The 18,869-nt window shown below is 46.8% G+C and overlaps 1 protein-coding gene across 1 annotated transcript in view; it reads right to left on the reverse strand.

Annotated features, from left to right (window-relative positions):
• The window catches only part of ADGRG7 (adhesion G protein-coupled receptor G7), an 86,664-nt gene that overhangs the window by 19,207 nt on the left and 48,588 nt on the right, over positions 1 to 18,869 (reverse strand). Inside the window, exons 9-10 of the mRNA XM_036348525.1 lie at positions 8,322 to 8,485; positions 7,841 to 7,996 (exon numbers count right to left, since the gene is read on the reverse strand). Of these exons, the coding sequence (XP_036204418.1) occupies positions 7,841 to 7,996; positions 8,322 to 8,485 (320 nt within the window). The remainder of the gene's footprint in view (positions 1 to 7,840; positions 7,997 to 8,321; positions 8,486 to 18,869) is intronic.

The following is an 18,869-nucleotide window of genomic DNA, read 5'->3' on the forward strand; positions in this document are numbered from 1 at the left end:
GTTGGATGAGATCTCAACTGGCTAGATTTACTTCATTTATCCATTACATTATTTTTTAAAAAATATATTTTATTGATTTTTTACAGAGAGGAAGGGAGAGAGATAGAGAGCCAGAAACATCGATGAGAGAGAAACATTGATCAGCTGCCTCTTGCACACACGCTGGGGATGTGCCCACAACCAAGGTACATGCCCTTGACCAGAATCCAACCTGGGACCCTACAGTCTGCAGGCCGACGCTCTATCCACTGAGCCAAACCGGCCAGGGCCCATTACATTATTTTTATGTGTAACTTTAATCCAAGGGAAAATCAGCATATCTAAGCTGATGCCCTACAAATAAAGTTGCAGAAATATTTTTAAGGATATGGAAACTTGTTCGTATTATCCTGTCATTTTTAAAAGGTCTAATTTGTATGTAATACTAGAGGCCTGGTGCACTGGGGGCCGGCGAGGCAGGGGGAGGGGGGGCGCCCCTCAGCCTGGCCTGCGCCCTCTCACAGTCCGGGAGCCCTTGGCATACATCCTTCCCGCAGTCTGGGATCCCTTGCTCCTTACTGCCCACCTGTGTGCTGCTCCTTACCACTGGGCTCGCTGCTCCTTAGCTCTACCACCCCCCACACACACCCCTGCACTCACTAACCATGATCTGTGAGCCCGTGAGCCCGGCTTCTGGCTGAGCGGCGCTCCCCCTGTGGGAGCCCACTAACCACCAGGGGGCAGCTCCTGCATTGAGTGTCTGCCCTCTGGAGGTCAGTGCACATCATAGCAACTGGTCTACTGGTCATTTGGTTGCTTAGGTATATATACAGATGTGCTCCAATCCTTCCACTTCCAGGGAAAGGGGCAAAGGAGGATTGCTGAAAGTGAGAAGGGGGGCAGCAGGGTGAACTTTTATTTTTTTTTTGGCGGGGCGGGGAGTTTCCTCCTGATGAGGGGCTTCAAAGGACAGCAGCCTACTTCTGCTACCCTCTATCTCCAGAGACACAATTTCTGATTGGCATCCGGCAGGACAGAGCAGTCGCAGGTACAGGACTGGGAGCACCTTTCTGCATGCAGCTCCCTGCAGAGTCTCTTCTGGTCAAGGAAAGCTTTGTTCTAACCATTTCTCCTGGAGCCAGGGATGCTGGGTGGTCTGGGGCAGGAGGGCAGAATGGAGATGGGGCAGGGGAGGGCAGGGCAGGAAGAAGTATGGGGTAGAAGACTGGGGGTGGGGGAAAGAGAGAGTGAAATCTTTGTGTGTGGGAGGGGTGGGGGGTGAGGACCAGTGCAGATGGAGAGTTGGGGTCAGCATAGGAAGGTTTGGAGGTACTGGGGGAGTAAGAGGGACCAGCAGATGCCAGAACAGGGGAAAGGGTCTATGGAATCAGGCGGGGTCCGCGAGGGTGAGTATAGACTAAGTCCCTTCCCCAGACCCTGCCATCCCAGGTGGCTAATGGGAGGGTTCATAGGGAGGCACTGAGCCCCCTACACTTTGTGTCTGAGGCTCCAGAACAAGTGGTCAACACACCCCGCCCCAGCCACCCCAGCCGAAGCCAAAGTGCTGCCATTGGGAACGCATTTGCAGACACATAGATTGTTTTTAAGTTAATGCTTTTTATTCACTCTGTTTCCCACTTGTTTTTTATTGAAAAGGCGGATTCTGCTGGTGTGTGTTCCTTTGAGGGGGCAGCAGGGGTGTTCTCCACGGGCAGAGATCCGATGAGAGACAGAGACAAAAGGCCCAGCGAGACATAGGGAATGAGTAAACAGGATCACAGAGCAAGGAACAGGGAGCGAGATGCACCAGGGGAGACAGACACAGAGAAGCCAGGGAGGCTCTGCCCCTAAGGGCAGAGCAAGTGTGCCCAGAAATCCTGCTCCGGGAAGGCTGATCCCTCCATCCCTAAGGCCCCTGGGGCTGAGCTTGCTCTCCTCTGCGCTCTGGTTCCGTTCAGCGTAGACATGGCTGAACTGGCCTCAGGGAAAGGGCTGGAAGGATGTGGCGGGCAATGGACTGAGTACACAGGACCAGGGTCACCGAGGGCTAGGGATCCCAGACCAGACAGAGAGAGGAGGACCTGGAGGCGTTCCCTCTCAGGTCCCCGCACACCTTCTGTTCTTGAGCAAATCCCGAATCCTGAATCCCCTGCCGCAGCTCTGGAGAGTGGCGGCCCTGGCCTGCTGTGCTGCTTAGGGTGAGTTCCCTAACCTCTCTGAGCCCTGGCTATGCCACCTGCAGGAGAGGAGCGCTGGTGGCTGAGGTTTGAAATGGCTCGAGGGGCCTAGGAGACAGAGCAAGGTCTAGGGCCTTGGCGGTTACATCTGAAATCCCAGGGATTTCTGGCCTTGACCGCTGCTCTGGGCTCAGTTTATGTAGGACTTTTGCAGACGGGACAGCCGGGCACTAGCCCTTCCTTGGCAGCTGAGAACCAGTTCATCCCCCGCCCCCCACCACGCCTCCTCTCCTCATGGGTGCCTGGTACTCATGAACCTTCCCAGCGGCCAGGGTAGACACACGACTGAATGTGATGAATTGAATGTCAGTAAAAAATTTTAACAAGGATGGGGTCAAGGATAGGTAACCAGGCATAACTCCAAGTCTCCCACTCCCAGACATCGGCGCGTCAAGGTCCTGATTAGACCCTTGTAACTGTAAATCAAGGACGTTTGTGGTTCCTGGGAATAAAAGCTCGCCGGGCACAAAGCTCGGGGCTGTTACAGGAGGAGAAAGCCTGTGGCAGTCACTGGCCAGTTCAATAAATCCTCGCTTGCTGTTTAAGACCTAATTGGAGTCGGTGGTCTTATTCTCGCAAATGTTGGTCCACAACATGAGGACACACAAAGATACCCCAGGCCAGCTATGTAGACAGTTGAGCAAACACAGACACATGACACAACGTGCTGTGGACGGGGATAGAGCTTCCTGGCCCGGTGAGAGGGCTCATTTGGCGGAACAGCGGCTCCATGGGTGCAGCTCCCAGGCCCAGAGTCAGCAAACTGAAAGCCCGGGATAATTACAGCTAATTTCATGTGTGCAAACAGCCTCAACAGAGGCCGAGGGCTGGCCACCCCTCCCCTAGCCTGCCCCCTGGGATCCCACACCAGCAAAGGGGCTTTGCTGGCACAGCTGGGGTTGAGTGCCTGGGGGAAGGGTGCGCAGGCAGAGAGCCCCCCAGGGCCCAGGGGTTGGGGTGAGCCCTCCGCCTCCAGAGCACCCCCTACGATTACACACTCCAGTGCTAACTGTGGCCCTGGATGCCCTGGATGGCAGTTGCGACCTGGTTAGGAATTGGACAAGAACTTGGTCTGAGCTCCCCTTCGCCTAGTGCTGAGCGGGCCCTGGCAGCATGGGCCCCAGCATTTGGGTCCTTAGGTTTCTATTATCTTGGCCTCCTGAGCACTCCCATCTCTGCGAAGATTCCAGGTGGCTCTCCTTGCGTCCTGCCCCAGGAGTGCCTGTTGGAGCTGAGGCCACGGGTGAGGAGGGACAGTCTGATGCTTGGCTGCTAATCAGTTTGTCTGCCTGGATGCGCCACAGGACCCCAAAAGAGTGACTTCTGAGCTTTCTATTGCGTGTCTGTCCTCCGTGCACACCTTTCATACTGTGCACACCTCTGAGGCAGGGGGGTCCAAGACGAGGAGTCCAAGGGGAAGGAGAGAGATGCGAATTCCTCCCGTGTGAATGAGGCTTTACATTTGCACTGCTAGCCTGAATCAGTGATCTCATGTGGTTTCAGGAGCCTTTGGCGGGTTGGGTTGGAGTGGTGGCAGGGTAGGGTTTTATATTTCTACTAGAGGCCCGGTGCACAAAAATTTGTGCACTCGGTGGGGAAGGGGGGTCCCTCAGCCCGGCCTGTGCCCTCTGACAGTCTGGGACCCCTTGGGAGATAACGACCTGCTGGCTTAGGCCCGCTCCCGGGTGGCAGAGGGCAGGCCCAATCCCTAGGTGCAGCCCCTGGTCGGGCACAGAGCAGGGCCAATTGGGGAGTTGGGGCACCGTCCCCTGTCATGCACAGAGCAGGGCAGATCAGGGGGTTGGGGCGCCGCCCTCTATCACCCACAGAGCAGGGCCGATCAGGGGGTTGGAGCGCCGCCACTCTCACACTCAGGGCAGGGCCGATGGGGAGGTTATGGCTCTACCCGTCACACATAGAGCAGGGCCCATGGCGGGGGCGGGGGGATTGGGGCGCCGCACCCTGTCACACACAGAGCTGCAGGGTGATCAGGGGGTTGGGGAGCTCCCCCTTATCAGGCACAGAGCAGTGCTGATCAGGGGGTTGGGGAGCCTTCCCCTGTCACGAACAGAGCAGGGAGGATAGGGAGGTTGTGGCCCCACCCCCTGTCACACACAGAGCTGCAGGGCGATCAGGGGGTTGGGGAGCTCCCCCCTATCAGGCACAGAGAAGTGCTGATCAGGGGATTGGGGCGCCTTCCCCTGTCACAAACAGAGCAGGGCAGATAGGGAGGTTGTGGCCCCACCCCCTGTCACACACAGAGCCACAGGGCGATCAGGGGGTTTGGGCGCTGCCCCCTGTCACACTGATCCCGGTGCCAGGAGGCCTCTCAGCTCCGCTGATCCCAGTGCTGGGAGGCATATTACCATTTTACTATATGGGATAGAGGCCTGGTGCACGGGTGGAGGCTGGCTGGTTTGCCCTGAAGGGTGTCCTGGATCAGGGTGGGGGTCCCCACTGGGGTGCCTGGCCAGCCTGGGTGAGGGACTGAGGGCTGTTTGCAGCTGGTCACACACCCTTCAGGGTGGGGGTCCCCACTGGGGTGCCTGGCCAGTCTGGGTGAGGGGCTGAGGGCTGAAGCTCCCAACTGCTCCTTTTTTTCTTTTTTTTTATTCTGGGCCAGCTTTAGCTCTGGCTCCAGCTCTGAGGCCTCTGCTGCTGAAAGCAGGTATCTGGTTTGTTTCGGTTCTATATTCGAAACAATGTATAACTCCAGCTCTGAGATCCCGGCTCACTGAAAGCAGGTTTCTGGGGTTTTGTTTAGCTTCTATATTTGTTACAATGTTTCAAACTGCAGGCTCAGAGGCCAGCAAGGCAGGCAGAGAACGTTGGTTTCCTCCGTCACTGAAGCAAGCAAGCCTCATGTAAGCTTCCAGCTGCCTGGCTGCCGGCCGCCATCTTGGCTGGCAGTTAATTTGCATATCTCGCTGATTAGCCAATGGGAAGGGTAGCGGACATACGCTAATTACCATGTTTCTCTTTTATTAGATAGGATAGAGGCCCAGTGCACAGGTGGGAGCAGACCAGCCCACTCCAATGGGGGCCATTGGGTCCTGGCTGGCCAGGGTGAGGGGCCACAGGCGGTTTGCCGGCAGACTCTGCCCCCAATTGGGGTGGGGGGGCCTGCTGGGGCAAGGGGCCACGGTTGTTCTGGTCATCCTGCCATTAGGTCACTGGGCTTTTATTATATAGGATATCTCTATTCCAGTATTTTAGTATATATCCATGAAAACTATATTTCATGTAAGTAGTATTCTTAGAAATCTAGGGAGGTAATAATAGTGGTCACTGAGAGGGTAGGATATATATATAATTATTTTTGATATAATTATTTCCTATACTTTCCAATATTTTTCATTGGTAAAATTTAAAAAGCCATATATGCTTATTTATAAAACATAAAAGTTATATCCATATTAATAATAGCCTAGGCCAGTGGTTGGCAAACTGCGGCCCCTTGAGTGTGGCTCTTCCACAAAATACCACACGCGGGCACACACGTACAGTGCGATTGAAACTTCGTGGCCACACTCAAGGGGCCAAAGAGCCACATGTGGCTCGCGAGCCGCAGTTTGCCGACCACTGGCCTAGGCCCATCATGACCAGACAGAATGACCGAACAGTAACAGTAACAACCACACAGCAGCTGCATGGGCGACCAGGCAGGCAGGGGGGTTAGTGAGGGACGACCAAACGACTGAACAGCAATCTGCATGGGGTGACAGGGCCAGCAGGGGGTTAGTGAGGGCCAACAAAAGGATGGACCAGCAGGCTGTGTGGGGCGACCAGGCCGGAAGGGTGGTTAGCGAGGGATGACTGAATGACTGAACAGCAGGCTGCGTGGGCAACCAGGCTGGCAGGGTGGTTAGTGAGGGACAACCAAAGGACTGACCAGCAGGCTGCTTGGGGTGACCAGGTCAGCGAAGGGGTCAATTAGGGGCAACCCAGCCAGTGGGGGCAGGAGGGGGGGTAGTTGGGGGCAATCAAACCAGCAGGGGGGGCAGTTGGGGATGACCAGGCTGGCATGGGGGCGCAGTTGGGGGCAATCAGTCGTCAGGCAGTGGCGGTTAGGGGTGATCAGGCTGGTTGGGGGAGGCAGTTAGGGGCAATCATGTAGACAGGCAGGCAAGCAGTTAGAGCCAGCAGTCCCAGATTGTGAGAGGGATGTCCGACTGCCGGTTTAGGCCCGATCCCCAGGATTGCACCTAAACCAGCAGTCGGACATCCCCTAAGAGGTCCCAGATTGGAGAGGGTGCAGGCTATGCTGAGGGAACCCCCCTCCCCCCGTGCACGAATTTCATGCACTGGGCCTCTAGTAGAAACATATTTTTAAAAACATGTTTCTCTTTACTATCAACTACCCCATATCATAACCTACCGCTTGAAATCCTGTCTCTTCTCCAGAAGTGACCTTTTTTGATGTGCTTATAAATGTTACTATGTCTTTTGCACAAATATATAGGGCTTTATTAACATAATAGAATTATTCTTGACTATTTAAGATCTCATAAAGATTTCCCATATCAGTGTATTTCTGTGCAATAGGTAAGCTTTCATACTTTATGCAGTGAATATGTGTTTCTTTTGTAGAAGTAAAAACAAAAATGAACTTTACTTCAAATAAAAATAAAACAAAATTTTATGATGACAAAGAATCAGACTACATAGATCTTCAGATCATAGAAATAATCTATTCACTCAGCTCCCACACACTACTTACAATTCTAATTCGCCTTTTTTAAAATGCTGCAACCCAAAAACTAATTGTAAATATGAGTAGGTAGTCATTGAGGCAGATGAAGATATTAATGAGAAGAAATAGTTGAAAGCCTAACCTCAAAAAAAAAAGAAAGAAAGAAAAGAAAAAAGAACTAAAAGAACTATGGCAATGTACTCTGTATCATTTACTATGTGTAGCAGTCTCAGCTACCAAAAAAGTTAAAATTTTATCTTTATTATGTTCTGATTGAGAAAGAAGATCTTCATGTAATACCAGTTAGAAAACAATCAAAATCAACTAAGATTGTATAATTAAAATAAGAAAACTATAGTTATCTCAAAAACATTGAAAGAGCAATGTTTTCTAATTCGATAGTCTCTGTCATTCCAGGGAATTCTGATCTCCACTGGCTTCCCAAATACATCATGGTTACTAGGGAAAGAAAACTTCAGCTTCTCGTTGGGAGATTCACAGCATTAGTAATACCTTAATTATGGGTAAGTTGGCACACATTGCATCAAGAATATACATTAACATTTTTGGTGTCACCAAAATAATAGTTTTCTGGAAATGGAACAAACAGAAGCCCCTCTTCTTAAAAGGGTCAGCCCAAGAACTTCCAGAGGTGAAATAAAGCTGCACAATGAAGTTAAATGTTATCAGCTACTTATACAAGGTAGCTTTGGAGTTAAAAGATTTAAGAAATATGTACAGGAACTATGGGACAAATTGAATCTATTCTATTTGCCTTTCCCTTTTTAGTCTGATCATCCCATTCCCTTTTTTCCCCCATTTAATCTGATTTGAGTAAACCAAACACCAAAGTTAACTTCAATTAGCACATACCAGAACTGTGTGTAAGCAAAATTCCTGTCTGAAAAGAGATTACACTGTACATCCTTACCATTAACACAGCAAAATTTGAAGTGTGGTTACAGCGGCAGTGCAGCAACCCATCCCTTTCTCCATCTTTGAAACAGCCATCTGTGTCCCAATCTTGCTTTTTTAAATTCCAATAGACACAGGCAAAGGAATAGAACTTGAGTTCCTTTTCTTTGTACTGTGAATTGATAAGACAATTGCAACAGATTTTTAAATGCTTAACTTGGTAGAAAAAAATCAAAAAGAATAAGATAATCGTATGAGAAATCAGATATGTATTAAGCATAACATCTTCATTGTAGATTAAGGGGGAAAAGATAAAAAATTCAAATTAGCCAATTTTGCATTTAGTTAGTCTGACAAAAAAAATATGGAAGGTTTAAGTGAATACTTTCAAAAAAAGACTCTCAAAGAGTTTTTCTGTAAATTTCTTTTGCCCAAACTATCCCTGCTTTTGTAATAAGAGTTGGCTAAATTATTAATTTGTTAATGGGAATGCTCACCTGCTGCTGAAAGGCCATTTTAAAAGAAACACTCTGATTGTTCCCAGTGTTATTAGTTGTGCTTGAGATAACTCTTTTATTAATATCTAATTGACTTTTGAAAGTTTTTGATTGGAAAAACTTTCTGTTTTGATACACTATAAAGCCATATGACGTGGCATTACCTGTGAAGGAAAAAAAGAGATGAAAATCAATAAATGAACTGCAGAGTAAACAAGAAACAAAGTCCCATGTCACTGTTGAACTGCACAGCTGTTTAATATTGATTAAAACACAGTAAAAATGGTTTGCTGGCTGAACCTTTACTTAATTGAAGTATGTAATCCTATATAGTAAAACCCTAATATGCAAATTGTCCAAACAGCAGAACAATCAGTCATTATGATGCACACTGACCACCAGGGGGCAGACGCCCAATGTAGGAGCTGCCCCCTGGTGGTCAGCGACCTGCCATAGGGGGAACACCACTCAGCCAGGAGCTGGGCTCACAGCTGGTGGCTGGTGAGCATAATGGCGGTGGCGGGAGCCTCTCCCACCTCCGTGGCAGCACTAAGGATCCCTCGGGGTCCCAGACTGCGAGAGGGCGCAGGCCAGGCTGAGGGACACCCCTCCAGTGCACGAATGTCATGCACCGGGCCTCTAGTTAACATATATAATCTGTGGTTGGCCATTCCTCCCATATTAATTTATTTTCCTGAGGTTCAGATTTCTTACCTTCTAAATGGGAACAATAACTCCTCAAAGGGAGTTAACTCCCTGACATGGGACAGGAAAGAGTACAGGGTGAATATCAGGACAGCTGTGCCTAGAGAAGTGTTCTGTGAGGTCTGCCTCCTGTTCAAAGGGACTGAGCAGGAACCAGTCTATTAAGTCACAGAGCCAGGAGTTCAAATTGTTCATATCAGGGACTCTTTCCATGGAGCCAGATTCTTTCCATCATCCCTTTTTTTCTTTTTGTAAATGATCATATAATTTGCAAACACTGATCTTTTTCTTCCATGTTTTTTACCCATCACCATTTATCCCCCCTATACCTTCTTCCACCTCCACCCCCTCCCACCGCACCCCCGTGCAATCACCCTACTGCTGTCCGTGTCAATGAGTTCTTTCTCTTTTATTTTCTTTTTTTCTCAATCCCTCCCCCACTTAACCAGTATCCCTACTTCCCCAACAGCTGTCAGCCTGCTATCTATCTATGAGTCTGTCTCTATTTTGCTTGTAAGTTCATTCTGTTCATTAGATTCCATATATGAGTGAAATCATATGGTAATTGTCTTGCTCTGACTGGCTTATTTCACTTAGCATAATGCTCTCCAGGTACATCCATGCTGTCACAATGGGTAAGAAATCCTTCTCTTTTTTTTTTTTAACAACTGGGCAGTATTCTATTGTGTAAATGTACCACAACTTTTTTATCCACTCATCTACTGATGGACACTTGGGCCACTTCCAAATCTTGGCTATTGTAAATAATGCTGCAATGAGCATAGGAGTGCATATATTCTTTCCAATTAGTGTTTTGAGTTTCTTCAAATATATTCCAAGAAGTTAAATTGCTGGGTTATAAGGCAGTTCCATTTTTAATTTTTTGAGGCAACTCCATACTGCTTTCCACAGTGGCTGCACCAATCTGTATTCCCACCAGCAGTGTACATGGGTCCCCTTTTCTCTACATCTTTCCTAACAATTGCTGTTTGTTGATTTATTGATGATAGCCATTCTCACAGGTGTAAGGTAATATCTCATTGTGGTTTTAATTTGCATTTTTTTATTAGTGATGTTGAGCATTTTTTCATATGCCTATAGGCCATCGGTATGTCTTCTTTGGAAAAGTGTCTATTCAGGACCTTTGCCCATTTTTAAATTGGATTGCTTGTTTTTTGGTGTTGAGTTTGTTTGTTTTTTAATTAAATCTTTATTGTTCAGATTATTACATTTGTTCCTCTTTCCCCCCCCCCCCATAACTCCCCTCCTCCCAGTTCCCGCCCCACCCTCCGCCCTCACTCCCCACCCACTGTCCTCATCCATAGGTGCACGATTTTTGTCCAGTCTCTTCCCGCATCTCCCACACCCCTTTCCCCCCCAGGAATAGTCAGTCCATTCCCTTTCTATGTCCCTGATTCTATTATAATCAACAGTTCATTCTGTTCATCAGATTATTTATTCACTTGATTCTTAGATTCACTTGTTGATAGATGCATATTTGTTGTTCATAATTTGTATCTTTACCTTTTTCTTCCTCTTCCTCTTCTTAAAGGATACCTTTCAGCATTTCATATAATCCTGGTTTGGTGGTGATGAACTCCTTTAGCTTTTCCTTATCTGTGAAGCTCTTTATCTGACCTTCAATTCTGAATGATAGCTTTGCTGGATAAAGTAATCTTGGTTGTAGGTTCTTGGTATTCATCACTTTGAATATTTCTTGCCACTCCCTTCTGGCCTGCAAAGTTTCTGTTGAGAAATCAGCTGACAGTCGTATGAGTATTCCCTTGTAGGTAACTGAGTTTCTTTCTCTTGCTGTTTTTAAGATTCTCTCTTTATCTTTTGCTCTTGGCATTTTAATTATGATGTGTCTTGGTGTGGTCCTCTTTGGATTCCTTTTCTTTGGGGTTCTCCGTGCTTCTTGGACCTGTAAGTCCATTTCTTTCACCAGGTGGGGGAAGTTTTCTGTCATTATTTCTTCAAATAGGTTTCCAATATCTTGCTCTCTCTCATCTTCTGGCACCCCTATAATTCTAATGTTGGTACGCTTGAAGCTGTCCCAGAGGCTCCTTACACTATGCTCGCATTTTTGGATTCTTTTTTCATTTTGCTTTTCCGGTTGGGTGTTTTTTGCTTCCTCGCATTTCAAATCATTGACTTGATTCTTGCGCTCCTCTGGTCTGCTGTCGGGAGTCTGTATAATATTCGTTATTTCAGTCCGTGTATGCTTAATTTCTAGTTGGTTCCCCAATATAAGATCGAGGGTCTCATTAGTTTTCTTGTAGATCTCATTAAGTTTATCGGCGGCTTCTAAACAGTTCTTGAGAGACCTTAAAAGTGTGGTTCTGAACTCTATATCTTCCATTGACAATTTTGTCCTGTTTCTTTGTCTCCGAATTTTGTTATGCTTCCTTGGTGCACCCCCTAGTGGTCTTTGTTCGCAGTTTTATAGTTAAATCTTGATTGTTGTAGCTAATTCCAGGGAGGGTTTGACCTCCAGGCCAAGTGGCTATGAGAATCAGCTGTGTCAGCAGTGAGAGAACTTCTGTCCTCTAGGGAGGTGCTAATCTGGCGTTTGCCTGAGGCTATCCGGCAAATGCCTGTGTGCAGGGCTTGGGCGGGGCGGGTCGCACAGGATCAACAGGGTGGGCCAGAGAGAGCAGTTATGGCGGCTCTCAGTCCTGTCCCCAGGGGCTCTGCCTCTCTGAGTCCCAGCACCCGCTGCAAAGCTCGGAGAGAAAGCTGCACTCGCTCTGACCGAAGCCAGACAGTCCCGCTTCTCCCGTTTGAGTCTGGATCCCTAAAGACTCGCCTGTATCTGGAGCTCAGAGTCTGCGACTCCCTCCTGATTGAAAACGCCAACCGCGCCCTCCGCCGCCAGCCCGCTCCGCGACTCCGCACCTCAGAATTTGACTTCAGCACTGCGCCTCCTCTGAGTGTCCGTATGCGTTGCTCTTTCCTCCTAGTTGTAGGACTTCCACTCAGCCAGTGTTCCTGTGGTTCTGGGTGATGTCCGTTCCGTTTTTTAGTTTCACTTTTGAAGTTGTTGTTCAAGGCAGCAAACTCTGGCGTTAACCTATGCCGCCATCTTGGTTCTCTGGTGTTGAGTTTTATAAGTTCTTTGTAAGTTTTGAACTTTAAGCCCTTATAGGTGTATTGGGAAATCTGTTCTCCCATTCAGTGGGTTATCTTTTCATTTTGTTGATGGTTTCCTTTGCTGTACAAAAGATTTTTAGTTTGATGTAGTTCCATTTGTTTATTTTGTTTGTTTGTTTCCCCTGCCAGAGGAGATATATCAGAAAAAAATATTGCTACAAGAAATATCCAATGCCCAGATGGCATGGCTCAGTGGTAGAGGGTTGACCTATGAACCAGGAGGTCACTATTTGTTTCCCAGTCAGGGCACATGCCCAGGTTGTGGGCTCGATCCCCAGTGTGGGTGTGCAGAAGGCAGTCAATCATTGATGTCTATCTCTCTCTCCCTCTCCCTTCCTCTCTGTGAAATCAATAAAAAAATAAATATAAAGAAATGCCCAATATTTTACTGCCTATGTTTTCTAGGATTTTTATGTTTTCTAACCTAACATTTAAGTCTTTAATCTTTTTGGAGTTTATTCTTGTGTATGTTGTAAGAAGGTGATCTAGTTACATTTTTTGCACATTATCTGTTTAATTTTCCCAGAACCATTTATTGAATAGACTATCTTTAGGCCATTTTATGTTTTTGCCTCCTTTGTCAAATAGTAATCCTATATAATAAAAGGCTAATATGCAAATTGACCGAACAGCGGAACTACCAGTTGCTATGATGCACACTGACCATCAAGGGTCAGATGCTCAATTCAGGAGCTGCCACCTGGTGGTCAGTGTGCTCCCACAGGGGGAGCGCAGCTCAGCCAGAAGCCCTGAGTCAGGCTTATGGCTGGTGAGCGCAGTGGTGATGGCGAGAGCCTCTCCCACCTTCGTGGCAGTGCTCAGGATGTCTGACTGCCAGCTTAGGCCCATTCCCCCTGGGAGCAGGCCTAAGCCATCAGTCGGACATCCCCTGTGGGCTCCCAGACTGTGAGACGGTGCAGGCTGGGCTGAGGGAACCCTTCCCCTCTCCCTGAGTGCACAAATTTCATGCACTAGGCCTCTAGTTGACTATAAAGACCTGGGTTTATTTCTGGACTCTCTACTCTGTTTCATTGATTTATGTGTCTGTTTTTATGCCAGTACCATTCTGTGTTTCTTTTGTTTGTTTGTTTTTATATTTTTATTTATTTCAGAGAGAAAGGGAGAAGGAGAGGGAGAGGGAGAGAGAGATAGAAACATCAATGATGAGAGAGAATCACTGATCGGCTGCCTCCTGCACACCCACTACTGGGGATCGAGCCTGCAACCCAGGCATGTGCCCTTGACCAGAATCAAACCTGGGATACTTCTGTTCACAGGCCGACACTCTATCCACTGAGCCAAACCAGCTAGGGCCCAGTACCATGCTGTTTTGATTATTATGCATTGTGATATAGTTTGATACTAGGTAGTGTGATTCCTTCAATTTTGTTTTTCTTTCTCAGGATTGCTGTGGCTATTCAGGTCTTTTGTGGTCCCATATGAATTTTTGGAATATTTGTTCTAATTATGTGAAATGGGTCATTGGTATTTTCATAGGAATTGGTGTTTCATAGGAATTGAATCTGTAGATTGCTTTGGGTGGTATGGACATTTTAATGATGTTAATTCTTCCTATCCGTGAACACAGTATATGCTTCCACTTATTTGCATCTTCTTCAACTTCTTTCTTCTGTCTTATAATTTTCTGAGTACAGGTCTTTTACATCCTGGTTACATTTATCCCTAGTATTTTATTATCATTGAAGCAATTGTAAATGGGATTGTTTTTTTAGTTTCCCTTTTGGTAGTTCATTATTGGTGTATAAAAATGCAACTAATTTCTGCCCTAGCTGGTTTGGCTCAGTGGACAGAGCATCGACCTACAAACTGAAGAGTCCTGGGTTTGATTCTGGGTTGCAGGGTTGCAGAAGGGGGAGTGCAGGAGACAGCCAATCAGTGATTCTCCTTCATCATTGATGTTTCTCTCTTTCCCTCTCCCTTCCTCTCTGAAATCAATAAAAACATATTTTTAAAAAATTAAAAAATAAAATTCTGGATATTTATATTGTATCCTGCTACTTTGCTGAATTCATTTATCAATTCTAGTAGTGTTTTGGTGGAATCTTTAGGGTTCTCCTATCATTTCTTGAACTATTTATTGGTCTCTGCCATTTCATGAAAATTACAAGCTTTCCCAGAGCTGGAAGACTATTGTGACACATATCTTCAGGACATTGGAAAAGGTGCTTAACTGTTCCTTAGCAATCCTAGAAGAACATGGCCACAGCCAAGGGTTTTACGGTGAGGCTGACCAGGGCAGCAGTCAAACAGAACTACCTAAGGAATATTTCCTAACACTTCATACAGCTGTTGGCCATATTTTAAATAATAGAAACACCAACAATAAGTATACTTTTTAACTTAATTAATTTCCTAAACTGTGCTCTCTTTTACAAGTGATACACGGAAAACTAAAAAAGTGGCAGTTAGGTCAGTCTATATATTCAGTCATGCAACTTGAGAAATCAGCAGGCAAGATCCTGACAGCCCATCAAATGCCCTTCACAGGCTAGCAATGGGGTTGCTCTAGCCTCAACACACTGTGTTTTTTTTAACCCTCACTTGAGGATATGTTTTATTGATTTTTTAGAGAGAGAGGATGGGAAGGGAGAGATAAAGAAACATTGATATGAGAGAGAAACATCCATTGGTTGCCTCCCATATGCCTGACTGGGGACTGGAAATTGAACCTGCAACATTTTGGTATACAGAAGAACGCTCCAACCAACTGAATCACCAGGCCAGGGCTCTAGGACTTTTTCATGGCACATTGAAATTGTTCCTTCTGGACACTAAAGGAGAAAGTTAACCCTAAAAATGCAATAAGGCTTCCTCTTATTTTTATAAAAGAATGGCATGCTTGATATAAAATTCAAATCCATAGAAGTATATTGATTAGAAGATGGCCCTGCTGGGACGCTCAGTTGATTAGAGCCTCATCCTAATACACAAAGGTTGTGGATTTGATCCCTCGTCAGGGCACGTATAAGAATCAACCAATGATGATAGAGGAGAAACCAAGATGGAGGCATAGGTAAACACTGGATATTGCTGCCTCACACAACCACTTCAAAAATACAACTAAAAGTCATAACGGACATCATCCAGAACCATAGGAAGGCTGGCTGAGTGGAAGTTCTACAACTAGAAGGAAAGAGAAAAGCATACCGAGACTCAGAGGAGGTGCGGTGCTGAAGTAAATACAAAGGTGCGGAGGTGCATGCGGAGAGGGCTGGCGGCTGAGGACACTATTGTCTTTTTCAATCGGGAGGGAGTCTCAGGCTCTGAGCTCCAGTTCCAGGCAAGTCTCTGGGGACCCAGACTCATACGGGAGAAATGGGACTGTCTGGCATCGGTTGGAACTCGAGGGCAGCTTTCTCTCAGAGGCACTCGCGGAGATTGCCAGGACCTCTGAAGGCAGGACTGAGAGCAGCCATACTGCTGGCTCGCTTGGCCCGCCCCATTGATCCCCTGAGACCCCGCCCCGCCCAAGCTGTGCATGGAGGCTTTTGCATATGAAAGGCCCGGTCCTTTGTAATCTGAAAATAACTTAACAAACTGCAGCTGCCCCAAGGCCCCAGGGCAACTTGCATTGCTTTCAGCTGGCTTCTGCTGGGTAACCTCAGGCAAAGGCTATATTAGCACCTCCTTAGATCCAACAGCCAGTGTACCCAGTGGTCAGAGTGAGACCATCCAATTACAACTCCTCAGATCAATAAGGGACACACTCAGGGTGCAGACTCAGTGAGCACCAAAGCCCCACTGAAGCAAGTCTTGCCCCATAAGGGTGTCTTCAGCACAGAAGTTCTCCCACTGCAGACACAGCTGATTCTCACAGCCAATTGGCCTGGAGGTCAAATCCTCCCAGTTTTACCTACAACAATCAAGGCTTAACTACAACAAGACTGTGCACAAAGCCCACAGGGGGTGCACCAAGAGTGTCTACCTCAGGTAATTGGGACACTTAGCACAGAAAGGCACTCTATCAACAAAGAGAAGCATAAAAAATGCCAAGACAAAGAAACAAGACACAAATGACAGCAATGGAGGAAAGCCAACTACTGGATATAGAGTTCAAGACCACACTTTTTAGGTTTTTCAAGAATTTTCTAGAAACCGCCGATAAACTTAATGAGACCCTCAAGAAATCTAGTGAGACCTTCGATGTTGTGATAAAGGACCAACTAGAAATTAAGCATAAACTGACTGCGATAAAGAATATTATACAGACTCCCAACAGCAGACCAGAGGAGCTCAAGAATCAAGTCAAAGATTTGAAATATGAAGAAGCAAAAAACACCCAACCGGAAAAGCAAAATGAAAAAAGAATCCAAAAATACGAAGATAGTGTAAGGAGCCTCTTGGACAACTTCAAGCGTACCAACATGCGAATTATAGGGGTGCCAGAAGAAGAGAGAGAGCAAGATATTGAAAACATATTTGAAGAAATAATGACAGAAAACTTCCCCTACCTGGTGAAAGAAATAGACTTCCAAGTCCAGGAAGCACATAGACCCCTAAACAAAAGGAATCCAAAGAGGACCACACCAAGACACATCATAATTAAAATGCCAAGAGAAAAAGACAAAGAGAGTATCCTAAAAGCAGCAAGAGAAAGAAAGTCAGTTACCTACAAGGGAGTACCCATACGACTGTCAGCTGATTTCTCAACAGAAACTGTGTGGGCCAGAAGGGAGTAGCAAGAAATATTCAAAGTGATGAATAGCAAGAACCTACAACCAAGACTACTTTATCCAGCAAAGCTATCATTCAGAAGTGAAGGTCAGATAAAGAGCTTCACAGATAAGAAAAAGCTAAAGGAGTTCATCACCACCAAACCAGTATTATATGAAATGCTGAAAGGTATCCTTTAAGAAGAGGAAGAAGAAAAAGGTAAAGATACAAATTATGAACAACAAATACACATCTATGAACAAGTGAATCTAAAAATCAAGTGAATAAATAATCTGACGAACAGTATGAACTGGTGATTATAATAGAATCAAGTACATAGAAAAGAAATGGACTGACTATTCTTGGGGGGGAAAGGGGTGTGGGGGGGTGCGGGAAGAGATTGGACAACAATCGTCCACCTATGGATGAGGACAGTGGGTGGGGAGTGAGGGCGGAGGGTGGGGTGGGAACTGGGTGGAGGGGAGTTATGGTGGGAAAAAAGAGGAACCAATTAATAATCTGAACAATAAAGATTTAATTTAAAAAAAAAAGAATCAACCAATGAATGCATAAATAAGTGGAACAACAAATCTTTCTCTCATCAACCAATAAATTAAATATATATATATACATATATATGTGTATAAATATATATATATATCCTATCTAATAATAGACAAACATGGTAATTGACCGTACCTCCGACACGCTTCCCATTGGCTGATCAGGGCGATATGCAAATTAACTGCCAACCAAGATGGCGGTTAACCACCAACAAAGATGGTGGCTAATTTGCATACTGCAGGCAGGGCGGGACAGCGCCACCCTGCCTGCCTCACTGCCATCCAGTCCAGCTATTTGTGACCCCAGTGGCAGGCGGCCTGTATGGGAACAGACCCAGGGCTGGCAGCAATCGGCCACTGGCCACGCCCACAAACAGCCTTCCTGGGGGATCCCAGGCTGACAGGTGCTTATGCACCGATCTGCCACTGGCCACGCCCACAAACAGCCCTCCCGTGGGGATCCCCGGCTGGCAGGTGCTAATGCACCGATCTGCCACTGGCCACACCCACAAACAGCCCTCTGGGGGGATCCCCGCCTGACAGGTGCTAATGCACCGATCTGCCACTGGCCACACCCACAAACAGCCCTCTGGGGGGGATCCCCGGCTGACAGGTGCTAATGCACCAATCTGCCACTGGCCACACCCACAAACAGTCCTCGGCGGGATCCCCGACTGACAGGTGCTAATGCACCAATCTGCCACAATGCACACTGGGGCCACCTTTGCCCTGCGTGAACTATGCAGCCGGCAGAGGGGAGTAGGGCCGCTGGGAGCAGGGCGGGAACTTCCCGGGGTTTGCGACAAGCAGCCCAGAGCAGAGTGCAAACTATCCCCGCTGGTAGCTGCTTGCTCATTCACTTACTCCTCATTCATTCACTCATTCATTCACTCATTCAGCAAACCCTCTCAGGTCCATGGCACCAGGCCAGGCACTGAAGTTGAAGCAGGATAAGACAGAGCTATGTCCTCAAGATGTTAGTAATTCAGTAGGGCGAAACAGGCACATGAATGAGGCAGTTGTATGCACAGATGCAGTGTGCTGGGTTCTGTGAGGGCTGTAACTAATGCCGACTTTGTTCTCCTGATAAAATGGGGCCTCAGGAGCCAGGCTGCCCAAGCCTGTAGGCCTGTGCCTAGGCCAGGACTGGCCAGGGTCCCGGAACATGACAGAGGGTGCAGGTCAGGCTGAGGGGTCTGGTCCCACCCCTCACTCTCACCCCCGAGTGCACAAATTTTTGTGCACCGGGCTACTAGTATATATATATATATATATATATATATATATATATATATATATACACACACACATACACATATGGAAGGCCCTGTTCACACCTCTCCTCATTCCTAAAGTATCTTGGTCATTTATTAGAAAATCATTATCTCATCTAAATATTCAGATTCATTAGAATAAATTGTATTTACCACTATCTTATAATTTTAAACAATCT

Source organism: Myotis myotis, unplaced genomic scaffold (genome assembly GCF_014108235.1).
Source record: "Myotis myotis isolate mMyoMyo1 unplaced genomic scaffold, mMyoMyo1.p scaffold_m19_p_2, whole genome shotgun sequence".
In the NCBI taxonomy this organism is placed as follows: domain Eukaryota; kingdom Metazoa; phylum Chordata; class Mammalia; order Chiroptera; family Vespertilionidae; genus Myotis; species Myotis myotis.